The sequence below is a fragment of the Pelodiscus sinensis genome, chromosome 2, assembly GCF_049634645.1.
Source record: "Pelodiscus sinensis isolate JC-2024 chromosome 2, ASM4963464v1, whole genome shotgun sequence".
Lineage (NCBI taxonomy): Eukaryota > Metazoa > Chordata > Testudines > Trionychidae > Pelodiscus > Pelodiscus sinensis.
Genome location: NC_134712.1, coordinates 96,077,526 through 96,094,588, shown reverse-complemented (window position 1 = coordinate 96,094,588; position 17,063 = coordinate 96,077,526). Strand labels below are relative to the sequence as shown.

Genomic DNA, 17,063 nt, shown 5'->3' with positions numbered 1-17,063 from the left:
GAAGTTTCTTCTCCACAAAACCTTCTTGCTGTTAGTTTTGTTTTGGAGACGCTATCACACTCACAAAACTAACAATAGAGCAGTGCTTAAAAGCTTGTGCCCACCACAACCTTCAAGCAGTGTGATCTTTGTCTGGCTAGTGGGAAAACAAGGGGTGCTGTCCCCTTTAAGGGCTCCCTTGCCAGAAGTGGAGATCTGTGGGGCAAGTTTACCCAGATAGGAAGGCCAGAGAACAGGAAGGGACTAAGTTTGGAGAAGGTCATTGCACTGGCTTTCTTGCTGGTCGTATGAGTGGAGGATATTTATATGTAAGCAGAATCTGAAGGACTGCTCTCCTAACAGTTAGCTATATTAAGGAGGAGTATAATACATGGAAATCTTTAATGTCAAACAGCAAAATGGGAAGAGAATAGGATTAAACAGAGAAAGAGACAGGATCCAAATCTGTCAACCTTATTTCACCCGAGGCTCCATTGACTTCAGGCAGTCTATTCTTTGCATTGCATTTGACAAACTGATCCTGATGGCATAGTCATCTTATTTCCAACTTACATGAAGAAAACAGAGAAGATTGTGTATCTGTGTCAAATCAAAATGGGAAATACTTTTGCCACACAGTTTACTCAGAAACCAAATGATCAATCCCATTTGAAACAACTGAAATAGTGAGAGGGAAAGAAAAAGCCCTTTATTTTGTAAAATGTTGTTATTCTTGGTAATATTATCCTTATTAGTGCCAAAAATTAAATATTTAATAAAAATGGAAAATGACTCCTCTTCTTTTTTCTTTGCCTTGCATAATAATGTGAGAACATGGAAAGGGCTGAAAGTTTGGAGCCAATAAATGGAAATGCTCTGTAATAATTAACCCATGGAATCAGCTGCAAGAGGGCATCGGGATAAATGCTATACAGGAATTGTAGAAAAGCTGAACTAATTTCTAATCATCCATCTCGTGTAATTAGGCAAGACACAATAAAATGCAATAGTTGCAGGGGGGGAGAGTTGTAGGAAAAGTGACCAGGGAAGAGGTTAATATGGTGAAATATTTTTCAGTCAATCGTCTGATAGAAATTAATATATAGCAAAAAGGAAAGAAGGGATGCTACAAAGGAATTTATGTTCATGAACTGGAATGTGAACAAAGCAATATGATCTTTGTCACACTGCAAATAAGTAGCAGCAATATGTGGGAGGGAGGACATGTGGGGGTCATATGTCCCTTCCTCCTTTCCGTGCCCAGATTTGCTGCTTAGCTTGCACTGAGTGTGCTTACTTGGACTGAGCACTGCTGAAGCCAGCTGTCCTCATTTTACCTCTACCCCTCTTCCCCACCATTGGCAGACCTGAGTTGTCTCTGGAAAGATGTGAACTTTAATAACAAACTGTTTCCTGCTCCCATCACCTCCTGGGCTAACGTTGCCAACTGAAACATTTCGTTTAACGAGCATGAAGCACCATTAGTCCAATTGTATTAGACAATGAATAAAATCAGTTTTTCAGACATGCAGTGCACTTCTAAATATTTTATTGTTTATACGTTTCTCCAGAGTAAAGAAGGAGGTTTAGAATGCTTAAGGCAACAGGCAGACATATAGCTTATTGTCTTTCCAGAGTCCATCAGTTTGTAGTCTTCATTGTGGAGGCTTCCTGTAATTGTTCATGCAGCTTTGCAATCTCCAAGAAAAAGGTTGCAAACAGTTTTGTTCCTTGAAAATAATTGCTCCTATGGAGAAAAAAAAAAGAAACAAAGACCAATATTATTAAACAAATTATGCAAAACAAGGGCGTAATCCTGGGAAATGATCAACACCATCAACTCCTGTTGGTTTCAATGAGATTTGAGGGTACTTAATACTTTGCAAGACTGGGCCCCCGTTTAGTGGAGAGGGAGAGAGAAGGGAAGAATTAAGTGCTTGAGGTTCAAGATGCCAGAGTAAGAACCTTTGCATTGTAAACGTCCAATTTATCCATGGGACAAATACAACATGGGAAATGGCTATACTAGCTTCTCCATATCATCCCATGATGCCTTATCCTCATCAAGGGATGGAGATGCACGGAAAACTACCTCTAAGGATGAGACAGGAACTACATCCCTAGTTATGCCAACTTCATCCATATGTCTTTGCTAAGTGTCTCAAAAACATGGCATTAGTGTCAGCTATGATGGCAAGTCTTCCTTTGTGAATTCCAGAAACATGATCAGAGAATGCAAATTTTGGTTTTGGATCCCTTCAGCACTTCTTTCATAACCTTAATGTGTGGGTCTACTCCCTAAAAAGCAACTGCTGGATGAATGGGATTTCATGTTTACTGAATCTCAGTGATTTCCAGATCAAATGTGGCCAGTTTACAAGAAAAAGATATTTTCTTCTGACTGCCAGCCCAGGAAATACAAACCTAGATTCTAAGAATTTAGCAGAGTTCTTCCATCTCATATAACATCACCTGTTATAAAGGGTCTGCAGACTTCCTCAGTCACACTACTTGCTTCTAATTATGCCCTCAATGAAAACTAACGGTCTGAAAGTGTAACTCATTGGAACTTGGCAGATAATTCCAGTATTGCCAATCCCAAGTGTTCCAAAGTCATGCATCAGGCTCCAAAAAAATCATAAAAGAAGCTTAAAAATTCATGTGATTTAAAAAATAAATGTGTTAATTTTTTTTTGCCTTCCGGTGTCAGAGACTTTAGGACACATTTCCTTCACATTCTTATGCTTTTCTCCACAATATCTATGAGTTACTGCCTCTTGTTTTTTGTTTGTTTGTTTTGTCTTTTTAAAGACCTTTGAGACTGTCATGCAGATCATTGATTCCAGCATTTGCCTGACTATGACTTTAAGAAAACTCACTAATTATTATGGGACTTGCAATAAAAGCATGTATGTTGGCAAGACTGCAATTCTGTCAGTAGGGAAGAAGGAATAGACTTCAGCTTATTCTATTTCTGCTTTGTTTGGTGTTGCACGACCAACACAAGTGAAAAAGCAGCAAAACCTTATTGCTTATCAGAGGATACAACCATGAATACCCCAAAATGGATTCCATTGGGTAAAATAGAGAGAAATAGGACTGTCAGTTAGAATCACGTGGGCACAGCCTAGTATGCTGGAATTGCTGTGGGTGAACATTAGTGCTTCAATTTCCTCTTCATATCATTAATGATGTCTTTTTTTAATTTAACCTGCTTATTTTCTCGTTTTGGGAATGCTCCCCAGCATCAGCGTCTCCAATTGGAAACATCATCACACTCTTCTTTGTTATATTTTGGAACATTCTGGCAATAGGAATTGTTGCGCCATCCCGGATCATATCTGGATCTTGTCCAAAAACTGAAACACATGGAAAGAATGAAAGTTTGTGGAAGTAAAAGGAAGATTCACTTGTCTCTTCATTGGAAGAAGTGATAATAAATTCTGATACATCCTGCCTGGCACAAATTCTCCTTGGAAGTACTTTTGTTTTTGTTTTTGTTTTTTTGAAGAAGACAACAGTTATAATAATATCCATTATGCACAACCTGGAAAATCATACAAGCCTTTTGATACTATCCTGGTGTTGCATATCATAACACAGAAAAGTGAGACAGTATCTTCTGGCTGCCTTTTATCATGCAATATAGATCCCAATTCAATAAGGTACTAAAGCACATACTTAAAAGGCATGGCTACATTACAACATGATTTCGAAATAACTAGCATTATTCCAAAATAACTTAGTCTGCGTCTACACAGCAGGCAGTTATTTCAAAATAGTGTCAAAATACTGTCAAGCTGGAGGACTTCTTACTCCAACTCCTGTAACCCTCATTGTATGAGGAAGTCGGAGGAAGAGTGCTCTATTTCAAAATAAGTGCTTTGTAGATGCTCCTATTTTGAAATAAGCTACTTCAAAATAAGATACGGAATTGACATAGCTTATTTCGAGTTACGTTCTGTAGTGTAGATGCACCCTAACCGTAAGACCAGGTGGTCCTATTGAAATCAGTGATTCAACCCACATAATTAATATTAAGCAAATGATTAAATATCTTGCTAAATCAGAGCCTTGGAAATCAGCTGATTGCTTTGGGTTTTAGGTTTTCTCCTCTTCTTCTTAAAGTGATGTAAGTGATCCTTCTTTTAAAAAAGTAATGATTAGGCATTAGGGAGTTAAAATAGTTTAGGAGCCCTCTAATGTATTTCCTTTTTTCTAATATGAAAGCCACCAGAAGCACAGAGGTGCTGACACACCTAAGTAGAGCACCAATGGGGACCCTCGAAGAAGAAAGCAAACATATGTGAAGTGAGAAAAAACAACATTGCTCACTCCTTCTCTAGGGAAAAGGAAATACCCTCTCTATTGTCAATGAGTAGAACTCTGCAACTGTGCAGATATCCGCTTTACATCTGCAGGTATCCGCATGCATGGATGTGGATGCAGATACCTGTGGATCATTTTTGCAGATGTCAATGCAGATATCAGTTTTGGATCTGTGCAGGGCTCTCATCAATGGGCAGCTTTGTTTTCCTCAGTGTGCCTGAGGCATAAGGCAGCAGCAAACAGTTACTTTTATCTAAATTCTCCAGTGAACTGATAGGAGTCTATATCCAGAAAAGCCAACTGCAAACATGTCACAGTGCATTCACTGAATAAATACCACCCTTTCTTCCAAAATTATCTGGATCTAAATAATTTTCTGAACACAACCTTCACTGATGTTAGGAAATATCCTTTTCCTTTGTGCAAGTTGCTGTGACATTGTATGGTGGCTCTGTTAATAATAATAAAAGAAATAACAAACCTGTTTTGATTGCCCTTTTTGCTGCTGTATACAGAGTGTTATTAATGTCAGCAAGCCATGGTACTGCACCCAATGGCACAGACACCATCAGTTTGTTTGGACTGCTTCTCTTAGAGAATATATCCTCTAAATATTGTTTCACCTGAAAGGAAAGCATCTTGTCATTAACAGTGTTTATTCATGACATCCTTCAATGATAATATATCCAGAAATGGTACACTCACAGAGTACATATACACTGCAACACTATTTCAAAATAATTAGCGCTATTCCAAAATAATTTAGTCTACAGGCAGGCAAAATAACTTACACAGCAGGCAGTTATTTCGAAATAGTGTCAAAATACTGTCAAGCTGGAAGACTTCTGACTGTGTCCTGTACCCCCCATTGTACAAGGAATAAGGAAAGTCAGAAGAAAAGAGCACTATTTTGAAATAAGTGCTGTGTAGATTCTCCCTATTACAAAATAAGCTGTTTTGAAATAAGCTACGCAGTTGACGTAGCTCAATTTGCGTAGCTTATTTTGAGTTAAGCCCTGCTGTGTAGACACACCCACAGATAAGAACATAAGAACAACCATACTGGGTCAGACCAAAGGTCCATCTAGCCCGGGATCCTGTCTTCTGACTGTGGCCAATGCCAGATGTCCCAGAGGGAGAGAACAGAACAGGTAATCATCAAGCAATCCCTCTCCTGTCATCCATTTTCCAGCCTCTGACAAACAGAGGCTAGGGACACCATTCCTACCCATCCTGGCTAATAGCCATTGATGGACCTAACCTCCATGAATTTAACTAGCTCTTTTTTTAATCCTGTTAAAGTTCTGGTCACTTTTTCACTCCCATGCCCATAAACAGCTACTTAAGGGAAAGATACAGGCCATTATTCTGGCTACACATTTTAATTGTTGGAGGGATCTCTAAAATTATCCGGAACGGAGCATGCATAAAACTGATCAAAAGTTGAAGTGTGACAGTATTACCTGATGTTCTACATTTGAAATGTTCATGTGAGGGACTAGCCGGATTGAAAATTTCCCTATTACTCGTATGGGTATCACTGTTTTTATTCCTGGTTCATGAAAAGCTCCTTCAATCCCATGAATAGAGAGAGAGGGGTACCGCCACATGTTCATAAGTATTTCCTCCTTTATAATATCACAAACAAATAAAACAAAATTAAAAGTGACAATGCCAGAGCAATTCAAAATTCACATAATCTACTGAAAACGTTAAATATCTTGCTAAAATTTGGGCTTGATCACTTCTTCAATATAAAGCTGATTGATTTTTGATGCTAGGTAAAGGTCTTTCTATGTAAACACTGATACTTCTTTTAGTCAACATTTGCCTACAGCATGCGGATATATGGAAGAGGAAAGTTGTTCATGTATAACTCTGGTGACAGTAAGAGCAGGCGTGAAAAAATAGCAGGACAAGACTGTCTTGGAGGTTAAAGTGTATAATAAAAATAATGAACTAAAAAGGAAAATAGCATTAGGAGTTCGTTTTTATTTTTTAAATTCCAACAACCAACTGGTTTATGTAGTGATTATTTAGCCATTACTTTGAATTTATAGAAGTATCGTGAATAGTGACAATGTCTCCATTAACTGTATGCTGATTGTTTATAAATTTTGTAATGATAATTCAAGTGTGCTTCTTGTTTGCAATGTAGTTATATCCTGGGCCAATACATTCTGATGCCAATGGCAAAGGAGCGCATTAGCCTAGAACAGGGATCATTATTATGTACTCTCCAAACAGCTACTAAAAACCTGTCCGATTTCCCTGGCCACTCACCTCAGGACTGCTGGCCTACTCAGTTTACAGGATTTTTCAGCATCTTTCCATACCCTGTTCTTTCATCAGTTCAAATTATGCTAACAAGAATGGACAAGCTCTGATGGTGAAGAAGGGAAGAAAGCTTTTAATAATGATCAATTTATGTCTAAATAAGGGAAGGGATAATGGACAGTGATCAGCAAACAATCCCATTCATTCTCTGGAGCGGATGCAAAAAACAATTTGTACTGCTCTAATGATACTGATAGGTTAAAGTGGACCCTGTTATATCAGTATAAAAGTGCTTTAAACAACATAGCTTTAATTTTTGTTCAGGAAGTGGAATAAGCTATACCAATATAAGGCACTTATATACTTGAATAACTCCATATGCTAGGGCTTTAAGCCAACATAAATATAGTGGTAATTAAAAAAAAAAGTCACATCTCTACCTGAGATAGTAATACTTGGGTAGACTAGTTCTTAGCTGCTGGGCGTTATTGGTATTGTTATTTTAAAATTCTGTCAAAAGCTTCAGACTTCAAAACCTAAACTAATTAAATGTAACTATCTCCAAATTATACCAACTTTTCTGCTGCCATCTACTTTCCAAGCCCAATACAATTTACTCCCTATGATCTTGCCTGAGTGGTTTTTATGAATGCAGTGTTTCTGTAGCTGTATTGGTCCCAGCATATTAGACAACATGGGTGAAGTAATTATACTAATACGTGAAGATACTATGTCATCGACTTTGGTTCTCTAATATATGGTTTTTGTTTGATTTGGGAAGTTGTTGAGTTATGTGGTGGTGGTGGGGAGTTATTTTGTATTATTACTTTTTATTAACTCTCATTTTAGATTATTTTCCTCCAGGTATTTCTTTTGACCGGTCAAATATTTCATTTTTTTCTACTTCCTGCTTGAGTTAAGTCATTAGAGTCTTTTAGTTTGCTTGAAAAACCTTGAAGTTTGGAATAATCATTGAAAATAAATTGGTCATTTAAACTCTTTCTACAAACCATTAATAAAGTTTTTACTGTACCTTGTTGTCATACAGGAATTTTTTCACACCACTAATATTTTTATGTTCCTCTACATCAAATTCAACGGATTCATACAACTTCTTTTCCTCTTCCGTAAGGATAGAAACATCATCATAGATTCCAGGGATCAGAATACGACCTGATATATCCACTAGGCTATCTACAAAACAGATACCAACATGCATAATCTTCTCTTTAATGTAGGGTAGTAGTTCTTAACCATTTCTGTACCCCTCTTTTCTATACCAAGACTTAGTCGCAACTAGTTAAGTCACTCATTCCCATTTAACAATACAAAAAAGGAGATGAGATGACCCCTAACCATCACACAGTAATCTGACAGGGTATTTTCTAATTTACTAGGAAACCCTCTGTTTGCTGTTCAGTCTTCCACGGAGCTAGTGGCTCACATGAAAAGATCATTCAGTTCATATAAGAATTACCATAAAATTTATCCAATTTCAGAAGCCTTCACTAATAGCACATTTTGATAAGACTTGCCTGGAGCAAGTCTAATAAATATGGTGCTAGAAAGAATGTAAGTAATGGTGGGCCATCTACTCTAGGGCTGCTAGAATTGATGGAAATAGTGGGAAGTATTTGTATTGTAGAGGGCCACACTTAATTCCAGAATAGGCCTGGAGTCAGTAAGGCGCTTTACCAGGTGTAGGTTTAAGCACCTGCACTGTTCTACTGATGTCAATAGGCCAACTTCACAAAAAAACACTCACATACAATCATCCAAATGTTAGAATGCTTACACAAACTAAGCTGAACCACTGAACTTTCTGAGGTTGACCCTGATCCATTACTAACTAGCTATCATCTAGGAATATGAGATGCAGCATTACCAAGCAGAGCTATTAGATCAGTTATTGGTTCATGAATGATGCCTCCAAAAGTTCCTGAATGAAGATCTCTCTCACCACCTTGTACCTGTGTGACAGAGAAGTAACATGTTGACATGCAAAGAACATGGTTTTATTTCTTTCAGATCACTGGATTTCCACGGGGATTTGGGTAATCCCAGTTTTATTGTTGATGTATTGCCTAAAGAGAAGTATGCTAGGTACTTCTAGGAAAGTCCTTCAGGGCTAGAAAAGGTCTCAGGTCTGCTTCTGACAAATGGAAGATAATCTAATGGCTTTGTGACAGAGCATGAGACAGGTTGAGCTCCAAGCATCATTCTGTTCTGCCATCTACAGGTTGCACCTCTAAAAACCAGAACTCTCTGGTCTGGCAATATCCGTGGGCCATGTTCCAGGATCAGAGTCCGAATGTGCTGCAGACAGGGGTGGCCCTGGACTAGCTGCCAGCCACTGGCACCGTAGGTGAACCATGCAATCAGGGATCCCCCCCACGCCCTAAGGGCAGATATTGACTGAGGTTTTTGGTAAACTGGGAAACATTTTGCCCCTGTTTTCCATTTAATGTTTTTAAGAATATTTATTTAAACAGGCATAATTATTCGGTTTGTCTGTCGGTCCAACCAATGTTTCTGAGATCAGATTAAAATAGACACACAAAATTTTCCAAATAGATTTGTACAGGACAGCTAGATGATATTGCAGTACGATTTCAAATAAAAATGCATTACAAATGTTAATTATAATTTTTATTATTACAAATCCCAAATAGTCCATTACACTATCCTGCTTTAACTGCCATTACCACCACATCGCTGGGGAGAAGGGGTTGGGGATGGAGTTCTGTGGCAGGGGAATGGGGAGAGGGAACAGGGAGCCAGTGGGGGGGAGAGTCCCCTGCACCCGCCTCCTCCCAGGATCCTCCCCCCCGAGGGAAGCCGGCACGCACCCCTCCCGGTGCCAACCCCCTCCCCTGCAGTGTAGGGGAAGCTGGTGAGTGCCTTCCTCAGGGCCGATCCCCTTCCTGTGGCTCAGGGAACCCCCCCCCCCCCCATGTGCCTTCCCTGGGACTGATCCCCCCTCCCGTAGCACGGGGAAACACCCGCGTGCCACCTCCCTTGGGGCCAACTCCCTGTGCTCCTCCTCCAGGGCTGACTCACCCCTCCTGCAGCGCAGGGAAGCCTCCACGCTCCTCCTCTGGGGTTGACGCCTGGCGTTAGGGGAAGGGGAAGTGGCAGGGAATTTGGTGCCCCATTTAACTTGGCGCCGTAGGTGGCTGCCGAGTTTGCCTATAGGCATGGGTGGGAGGGCTGGGAGCCCGGTGGCTATGCAGAGGGTTTTGGGGGGTGGAATCAAGGCATGGCTCAGCTGGGCTTCAGAGGGAGCCAGGAGCCAATGCACAGCTCAGCTGGGCTGCATGGGAAATGAGGAAGCCTGTGGGAAAAGGATAGGGGGAGCCTGCAGCAGTGGGGCCAGAAATGACCTCCCTGATCCGAAAAAATCCCTTATCTGGGACCAGTCAGGTCTGGAGGGTACAGGACAAGGATCGTCCGACTTGTAGAAGCAGATATGGATCATTTTTGCTGTTTTGATGGAATCATTCTTCTGCATGGCTTGAAAGAGTTGTTTTTAGGATACTGAGAGATTTGCTTTGAGTCAAAATAACTAATTTTATTCTTTTTCCAAGTGGGATTGACGTAGATTTTGATTTGCTTCTCTAGGTACTAGCTTGAAGGACGGGGCAAAGAAAGTATCTTTTCTCTTACTTACTGACACAAAAACTTCCAGCGAGGGAATTTATTTTCATGTCCTCCCTATATTTCCCAGTGGCTTGTATCTTACTATGTACCATGTACTCTGGTCAGTGGCTTCAGAACCTTAGCATGGCTTCTCAACTAACCGTGCCCACTCAGTTGTGCATTCTGCTTGTGGACATCTTGCACTGAGCAGTGCCTGCCCTGCCACACAGGGGCAGGGCAGCAGTGGGGCTGGGGTTGTACTTGGGCAGCTAGCCAGTGCTGCTGCCTGCACCCTGAGGCAACAACTTCTATTTTTAGGGTAAAACTTGATCAAAGCTAGTGCACGTACATCTCCCTGAGCTGCAGCACAGATGCACCCAGCAGGCGATGAGGAGGTTGTAAGGGGAGAGAGAGAAAGTGAATTGAAATTGTGGCTGAGGAGAAGTTGAGGGGGAGCAGGAAAAGGACTGGATTTGGGATAAGAGAGAGAGTGAATGGAGCTGATGAAAGTAGCATGGGGAGAGTGTGGAAGCGGCAGAGATTGTAGATAAAGGGTCTGTACTGGCACTCAGTCTCTCCCTCTGCACACAAACACATATTTATAGAGCACATTGGCATCCTCCACCCAAGGATCCAACCCAAATAAATCAATGCCATTTTCTCTTGTACCTCCACAAAGAAGCAGATACTTCCCCGCGTCCCATAGGTGAGGGCTGGCTTCCTGTTGCTAAGCCAAAGGTTATCCGAAATCACAATATAGTCAACGTCAGAGAAAAAAAGCTGGTTTTTGTCTTTAATTAATTTCTCTAGACCTGGAGATCCCACTTCTTCCAAACCTTCAATAATGAACTTGAAGTTTACTGGCATGTCCTAAGTAAAAATCAACGAAGCCTAGGTAAGAAACTGGCATTTCAATCATTAAGTCTAATAATCAAGGCTACTGAGGGGAGGGGTAAGGAGGGCAGCCCAAGTGGGCTAATTCAATTGTCATCTCTTTAGAGCAGCGAGTAACTTCTATGTTCAATATTTGCCTAGCACAATGCAGTCCTTGTCCATAACTAGGGCTCTTGGGCACTACAGTAATATAAGTAATAAACAACAACCCATCGTACTAGAAATGGCAATCTTGGAATATACATTTTTTTTCCTTATTAATTTTCTCTCTTTTCTTTATTTCTCTCTCTTCCCCTTTTTGTCTTGCTCCCTAACATACCGGCTGCATCTTCACTGAAGTTTTCCTCTATATCTCTCACTGTTGCAATGCTAGCAAAGGTGGAGCTGTCAGCATAGGCCCTTTGCTGGCACTGTTACAATTGTGTTCTCTAACCCTGCAGGATTAGATAATACGGTGGTAAAAATTCCAAATGGCAGTCTACAGCGGTATTTGTAGTGCCCTTAGCAACAGCAAAGTTGCACCATTACTTCAGTATAGGGATAATTTGAAAAATCTTCAATGCAAGCAAAATTCATCAACAGCCAGTGCGAGTTAGAAGTGCTCATATGAAAAAAGAAAAACTAAGCGCAGTGTTCCCTGTGGTTCATTTTCAGACTATTGGAAACTGTGTTTTAAGTTAAACAGAAAACATCACATTGCATTTCTTCAAGTTTCAAATTTAACCCCATTACAAATCCCTGGACTTTAACCGACTTGTGTCAAGGATAATTTTAGCCTGAGAAATTGGATAAATCCGAATGCTTTGTCAACCAATCACAAAGAAATCAGGAATAAACTGTGCACATATGTTGTATCATGAGCTTTGACTTTTGCTAGCAAGAGGTTTCAGGAGGATAAGCCTTATCTGATTCACTTGTTAAAATGCCAACCTGGCTGGCCATTACTGATTTGAAAGATTAGCACATTGTAGAAAAACAGCCAGAAACCCAATCAGTTTACAACTATCTTAAGCTGGACAGTAAATAACTTAAGACGTAATTCATATATTTGAAAGCTAGCTGTTTTATTTGCTGAAGCCCACATGCTATTGAAAGAATATACTGTTCTGAATAGACACACTGGTCCTGACCATGGATACACACATTCTGATGATAACTTGCAGCCAAGAACAGAACAGAAAGGTGCAAAACTAAGCATGGCCAATTCTTGCTTTAAAGTCAGTTCTTTTACCATTTTAAAAAGCTTTCAAGAACATGGTCTTTGTGAGTAGCAAATCAGTTTAATGCTTGCTTTTTTCCTTGGTGCCTTCTATAAGGAAGGACAAGGATGGTTGCATGATCTGCATTACACTGAGCCTGGACAATTTATGAAAGACTCAAACACAAAATGATCTTGGAGCAGGCTTGGAAACAACATTAAAAATATACTAACGATTCTAAATATAGGAAACCAATTTGGGGGATGAGGTTACATCTGAAATTCACTCCTGCACAGTGCCACGGGAATAATAATAAAAATGTTTCTCTTTGCCACCTACTAATTTTAGTGCTTTGAATGTTTCCACTGCATTTATCCATGCCAAGACAGGTCCTTTGTTATCTGATGCTCCACGCCCATAAAGATTTCCTTTAAAGATAAAAAGATAATATCAAACTTTGGAATCTCTGTTGCTGCTTCAGCTATAAATGGGCAAAATCCTGCCTCTACTGAAGTCAATTGCAAAATGCCCATTGATGTAAAAGGCACCAGGGTTTTACAGAACTGTTTTAAATGGAGGTGTGTTTCTCAGTAGAGTTAATGCACTAGACCAGTGGTTCCCAACCTTTTTTATGCTGTGGGATGGCAAACCCATTCACAAAATTTTGGCGGACTGGTAACATTTTATTTGTATATTCATTATGCAAATAATGAATATGCAAAAAAATGTTACCTGACAGCCAAGCCCCAACCCAGGGTGTGTCTAGAGTACAGCGTTTTTTCAAAAAAGTGGCCTTTTTTCGAAAAAACTTCCCCTGTGTCTAGACTGCTGCCACTTTCTTTCGAAAGTAAACCGAAAGAACATGGCAGTTTTTTGACCATGGAAAACCTCATTTCATGAGGAAGAACGCCTTTTTTCGGAAGTGCTCTTTTGAAAAAAGGCGCTATGTAAGCAAACTGTGCTTTTTCGAAAGAGAACATCCAGACTGTCTGGGTGCTCTTTTTCAAAAAAGCGGCTTGCTTTTTCGAAAGTACTGGTTGTAGTCTAGATGCTCTTTTTTGAAAGAGGTTTGCAGTTTAGACGTAGCCCTAGCCCCTTGCTCTCTAGTGCCTAATACTCTTTGACCCTCACCCCTATGCCCCATGCCCTTTCACCTTTTAACTTCTGACCCCTGTAGACCATGTCAACACTCTCTTGCCCCATGACCCCACCATGACCTCAGTCAATACCCTTTTGCCCCCACCCCACTCTGCACTCCCCACAAGGGTGGAATTTTGGGAAGGGGGGAAGCAGCCGTGCACTCCGGGACATAGCTTGCTTTTCATGCATTTCTCCAGACCCTGAGGGAGTGAGGGGAAAGTACTTGCATTCAGTGCATTCTTCTCATACCTGACTGGTGGGCTCCCTTTACCAGCCACGTGTGAGAGGCATGCACAGAATGCAAGAACTTTCTCCTCACTCCCTTAGCATCTGGGGAAAGGGTTGAAAAGAAATCTGCGTCCCAGAGTGTGCCGCTGCTGCACCCCTACCCACCCAAAATTCCTTGACTCCCCAGAGCAAGGCTGCCTCCTGAGGGAGCATGGCAGTTACTGCCACATGGGCAGGGGGAGCGGCCATTGGCGGTGCACATGCTCCCTCCTCCTTCATGTCCCCTCCCTCCTCACGTACTTCTCCCCAATCACAGAGGCGGGAAGAGGGAGGGAGGCACCTCCTGCTCCAGCTCATCCTACCGTGCCTCAGCCACCACTGCTGCCAGAGCTGAGCCACCACAAACAGCCGACTTGAGCTCCAGCAGCTGCTGTGGCCCAGCAGCCAGCGGGTTGCGGATCAACAGAGGTCCATGGACCAGTGGTTGGGAACCGCTGCACTAGACCTATGAGGACTCTATGTTCCAGTCTTTATTTGTGGCTCAAGTCTATGTGCTAGTTTTATTTTAGTTCTTAACAGAAGTTTGTCCAGACCACAATAATTCTGTACATACAGTTTGACACAACATGCATGAAGCCCACAAAAAGAACTATAGGGATGGTATCACTCAGAAGTGATGTGTGTAGAGATCGCACACTACCTAGAAGTCCTATATATGCATCCAGGGATACAACCTGGGGTATTATTAACAAAGTTTTTCAAATTGATAAATTTGCATACATTCATGAAGGACTAGAATATTCTCTCATGTACATTGGTATAAATCCAGAGTTACTCCCATTGAAATCAATAGAGTTATCTGGTAAATTTGATGGGAATTGGTCCCAAAAAGTGAGATGGAGTGGTCTAGTGGTCAGAGAACAGGAATGGGAGTCAGGTTTCTGAGTTACTTTTCTACTGACTTACTGTGATCTTGGATTCATGGTTTCCTTTTCTACAATGAAGTCATTGCCTGAGATCTGTTTGATTTCTCTTGGGAGCATGAAATTAAGGGAGGGAATATGACTGAGTTCCATGCATCCCACTCCACCAGAGTCAGCCCCCTAGAAGGTCGTTTGGCAGAGCTCTATAGATCTGTGGTATAGGATAGGCACAGCAAAATGGGAGGAAGCTACTATTCATTCTGTATCATCCTCTTCTGAGGCATGGTATTTCTAAGCAGGAACATGCCCTGATCGGTTTTGTCGGCCAAGGCAGAAATTGTTTCTAGCCCACTAGTGTCTGAGCAAACCACCATCCAAACAACCAACAAAAAAACCAACAAAACCCCCATGTAGCCCACAGCTAAGAAATCAATGGAGCCAAAACAAAAACAAAACCAGTCAGCCAATCAAAATACAGCAACAACCAAAGGAACAAAAGACCAACCAACCCACACACACACAAATTCAAAAGCCCAAAGCAACACAACAATACAGTGCCCACTGAAAGTCTGCAATCAAGATGACTGACCTGCTTGCCTGCTCCTAACAACCAACCCTGATTAACTCCTACTGGCTCTTTCATACTGTCCAGTGATACTGTCTAGTCACAAGCAGGACTCAAGCAATGACAGCACAGCTCCTGTAGGCCCATTTCCCCTGAATTTGTTCCAGAGATTTCCATAGGAGCAGAACTTTCTTACACCAGGACTGAGTTTTGACCCAACCTCTTCCCACTCCGTAGTTTAGTGTCATGCATACAAATACTTGTGCAAGAATAATAAACCCGTACAGACCATCAGTTTCAGTCAGTGTGTAAGGGTCAGTTTCCCATCCATCTTCTTTTTTGGCAGGCTGTACATCCAGGTGTCCATAGAAACACACAGTGGGTTTTTGTGGATCTTTACCAAGTTCTGCTAGAATCAGAGGAGGCAACAGAAGGCTCTGGCCATCAGGCAGCTGTGAAGGAACATTTACACAGTAATAAAGAAAATCCAAAGCTTTATGAGAACATGCAAGTCACTACAAACCAGAACTGGAATTGCCCATATTTAAATAACCCTTATCAAAGTAGGTTGTCAAATTTGATTTCCACCCCTTCTTTAAAGCATATTCAGAAACTAGGATTTTCACCCCAGCTATTGAGCTTCTGAGGTGCAACTGAAGAGTTCATCTAAAGTTTTACTGCAATACAATGATAGCTAGGTCCACTCTTTGATAGGCCCTTCAGTTCCCTCCCAAACTCAGCCTGTAATGGAGAGGATAGAAAGCTGTCCATGTGTGACATGAGAATGAATGAAAAGCTGCACAGGAACCACATTTGAGTTTGGTTGTGGGACAGATTGAAGTTCCAGGCTTGTGGAATCTACTGAAAAATGAAATATATGGGAGGTAGCACTGGCAGCTGTTGCACACCATTCTGAAAACAGGCTAAGGTCTCAAGTTAACACGGCTGTTTACTACCACACAAGACAGGTTTCTGCACAGGCGAGAGAAGACTGGATGGCTCACAAAAGGAGCATCTCTGTTTAAAAGGAAGAGGAGCAGAGTTTGCAGACAGCATTGCACTAACAGGTACACTTGGTCTGTGTGAAAGGAAGGTAGCCATTGCATTACATTGGTGGGAGAGGGAATTTGTAAGAGGTTTAGTATTTTCTCCTTCCTACAGTATGAAAGAAAAGTGATGCCCTGTCCCTTCAAATGTTTGAGCACTCTCCTCCTCCCCAGTGCAAACCTTTAATTTTGGGATGGTTTCAGTTTTGATTCAAGAACAATAAAGTTTTCCATGACAAGTAAACATGCTTAAATGAGCTTCTCTGTGTCCGTATCTCCTTTTCTGCTGGGTCCAAATACTGCATTTGGCAATCAGAGGTGCCATTTCAGATTTTGGTGTTGGGGGGGGGGCAATTTGTGTATGCCAGGATGAGGGGAGGAGGAAAGAGAGTGAGAGCATGACGGGAATGAACTGAGGACAGAGGCTTTAGCAGTGTTCCTGAGCATGCTCAGTATAAGCCAAGCACCAAATGTGTGTGTGTGGGGGGGGGGGCACATCCGCCCTTCCCCACACACACATCATCTCTTTTCAGGGGCTAGTAAGGCATTGGAAAACTCTACTTTTTGGCAGACAAGGTAACAGTTAGCTGACAGGAGCACTGTATCTAATTCCTTTATAAAAGAAAGAAAATAAAATAAATAAATATTAGACCCACTCAGTTCTAACACTAGCATATTCTGCCATTTTGTGGCAAGTCACTTAAGGGACACTGGTTAGCCTTAACATTTTAATGTATATTCTTACTTTGTTATTAACTCTGTGGAGAGAGAGACAAACCCCTGTCAGGACTTACGTGCTCTATCTCAGCTCTGGGAGAGGAGTGGGGTCTAGCGGGTTACAGCA

General features: G+C 41.3%; 1 protein-coding gene across 3 annotated transcripts in view; it reads right to left on the bottom strand.

Moving 5' to 3' along the window:
• Nucleotides 1-1,511: 1,511 nt before the first annotated feature.
• Nucleotides 1,512-17,063, bottom strand: part of LOC102445657 (beta-Ala-His dipeptidase) — a 37,738-nt gene continuing 22,186 nt past the window's right edge. For all 3 annotated transcript variants that reach the window (XM_006121403.4, XM_075921068.1, XM_006121404.4), the window contains 9 exons: nt 15,463-15,625; nt 12,657-12,745; nt 10,894-11,094; nt 8,471-8,555; nt 7,619-7,779; nt 5,772-5,936; nt 4,790-4,931; nt 3,191-3,338; nt 1,512-1,726 (listed from right to left, as the gene is read on the bottom strand). In XM_006121403.4, coding sequence (XP_006121465.2) covers nt 1,621-1,726; nt 3,191-3,338; nt 4,790-4,931; nt 5,772-5,936; nt 7,619-7,779; nt 8,471-8,555; nt 10,894-11,094; nt 12,657-12,745; nt 15,463-15,625 — 1,260 coding nt within the window. In that variant the 3' untranslated portion in view covers nt 1,512-1,620. The remainder of the gene's footprint in view (nt 1,727-3,190; nt 3,339-4,789; nt 4,932-5,771; nt 5,937-7,618; nt 7,780-8,470; nt 8,556-10,893; nt 11,095-12,656; nt 12,746-15,462; nt 15,626-17,063) is intronic.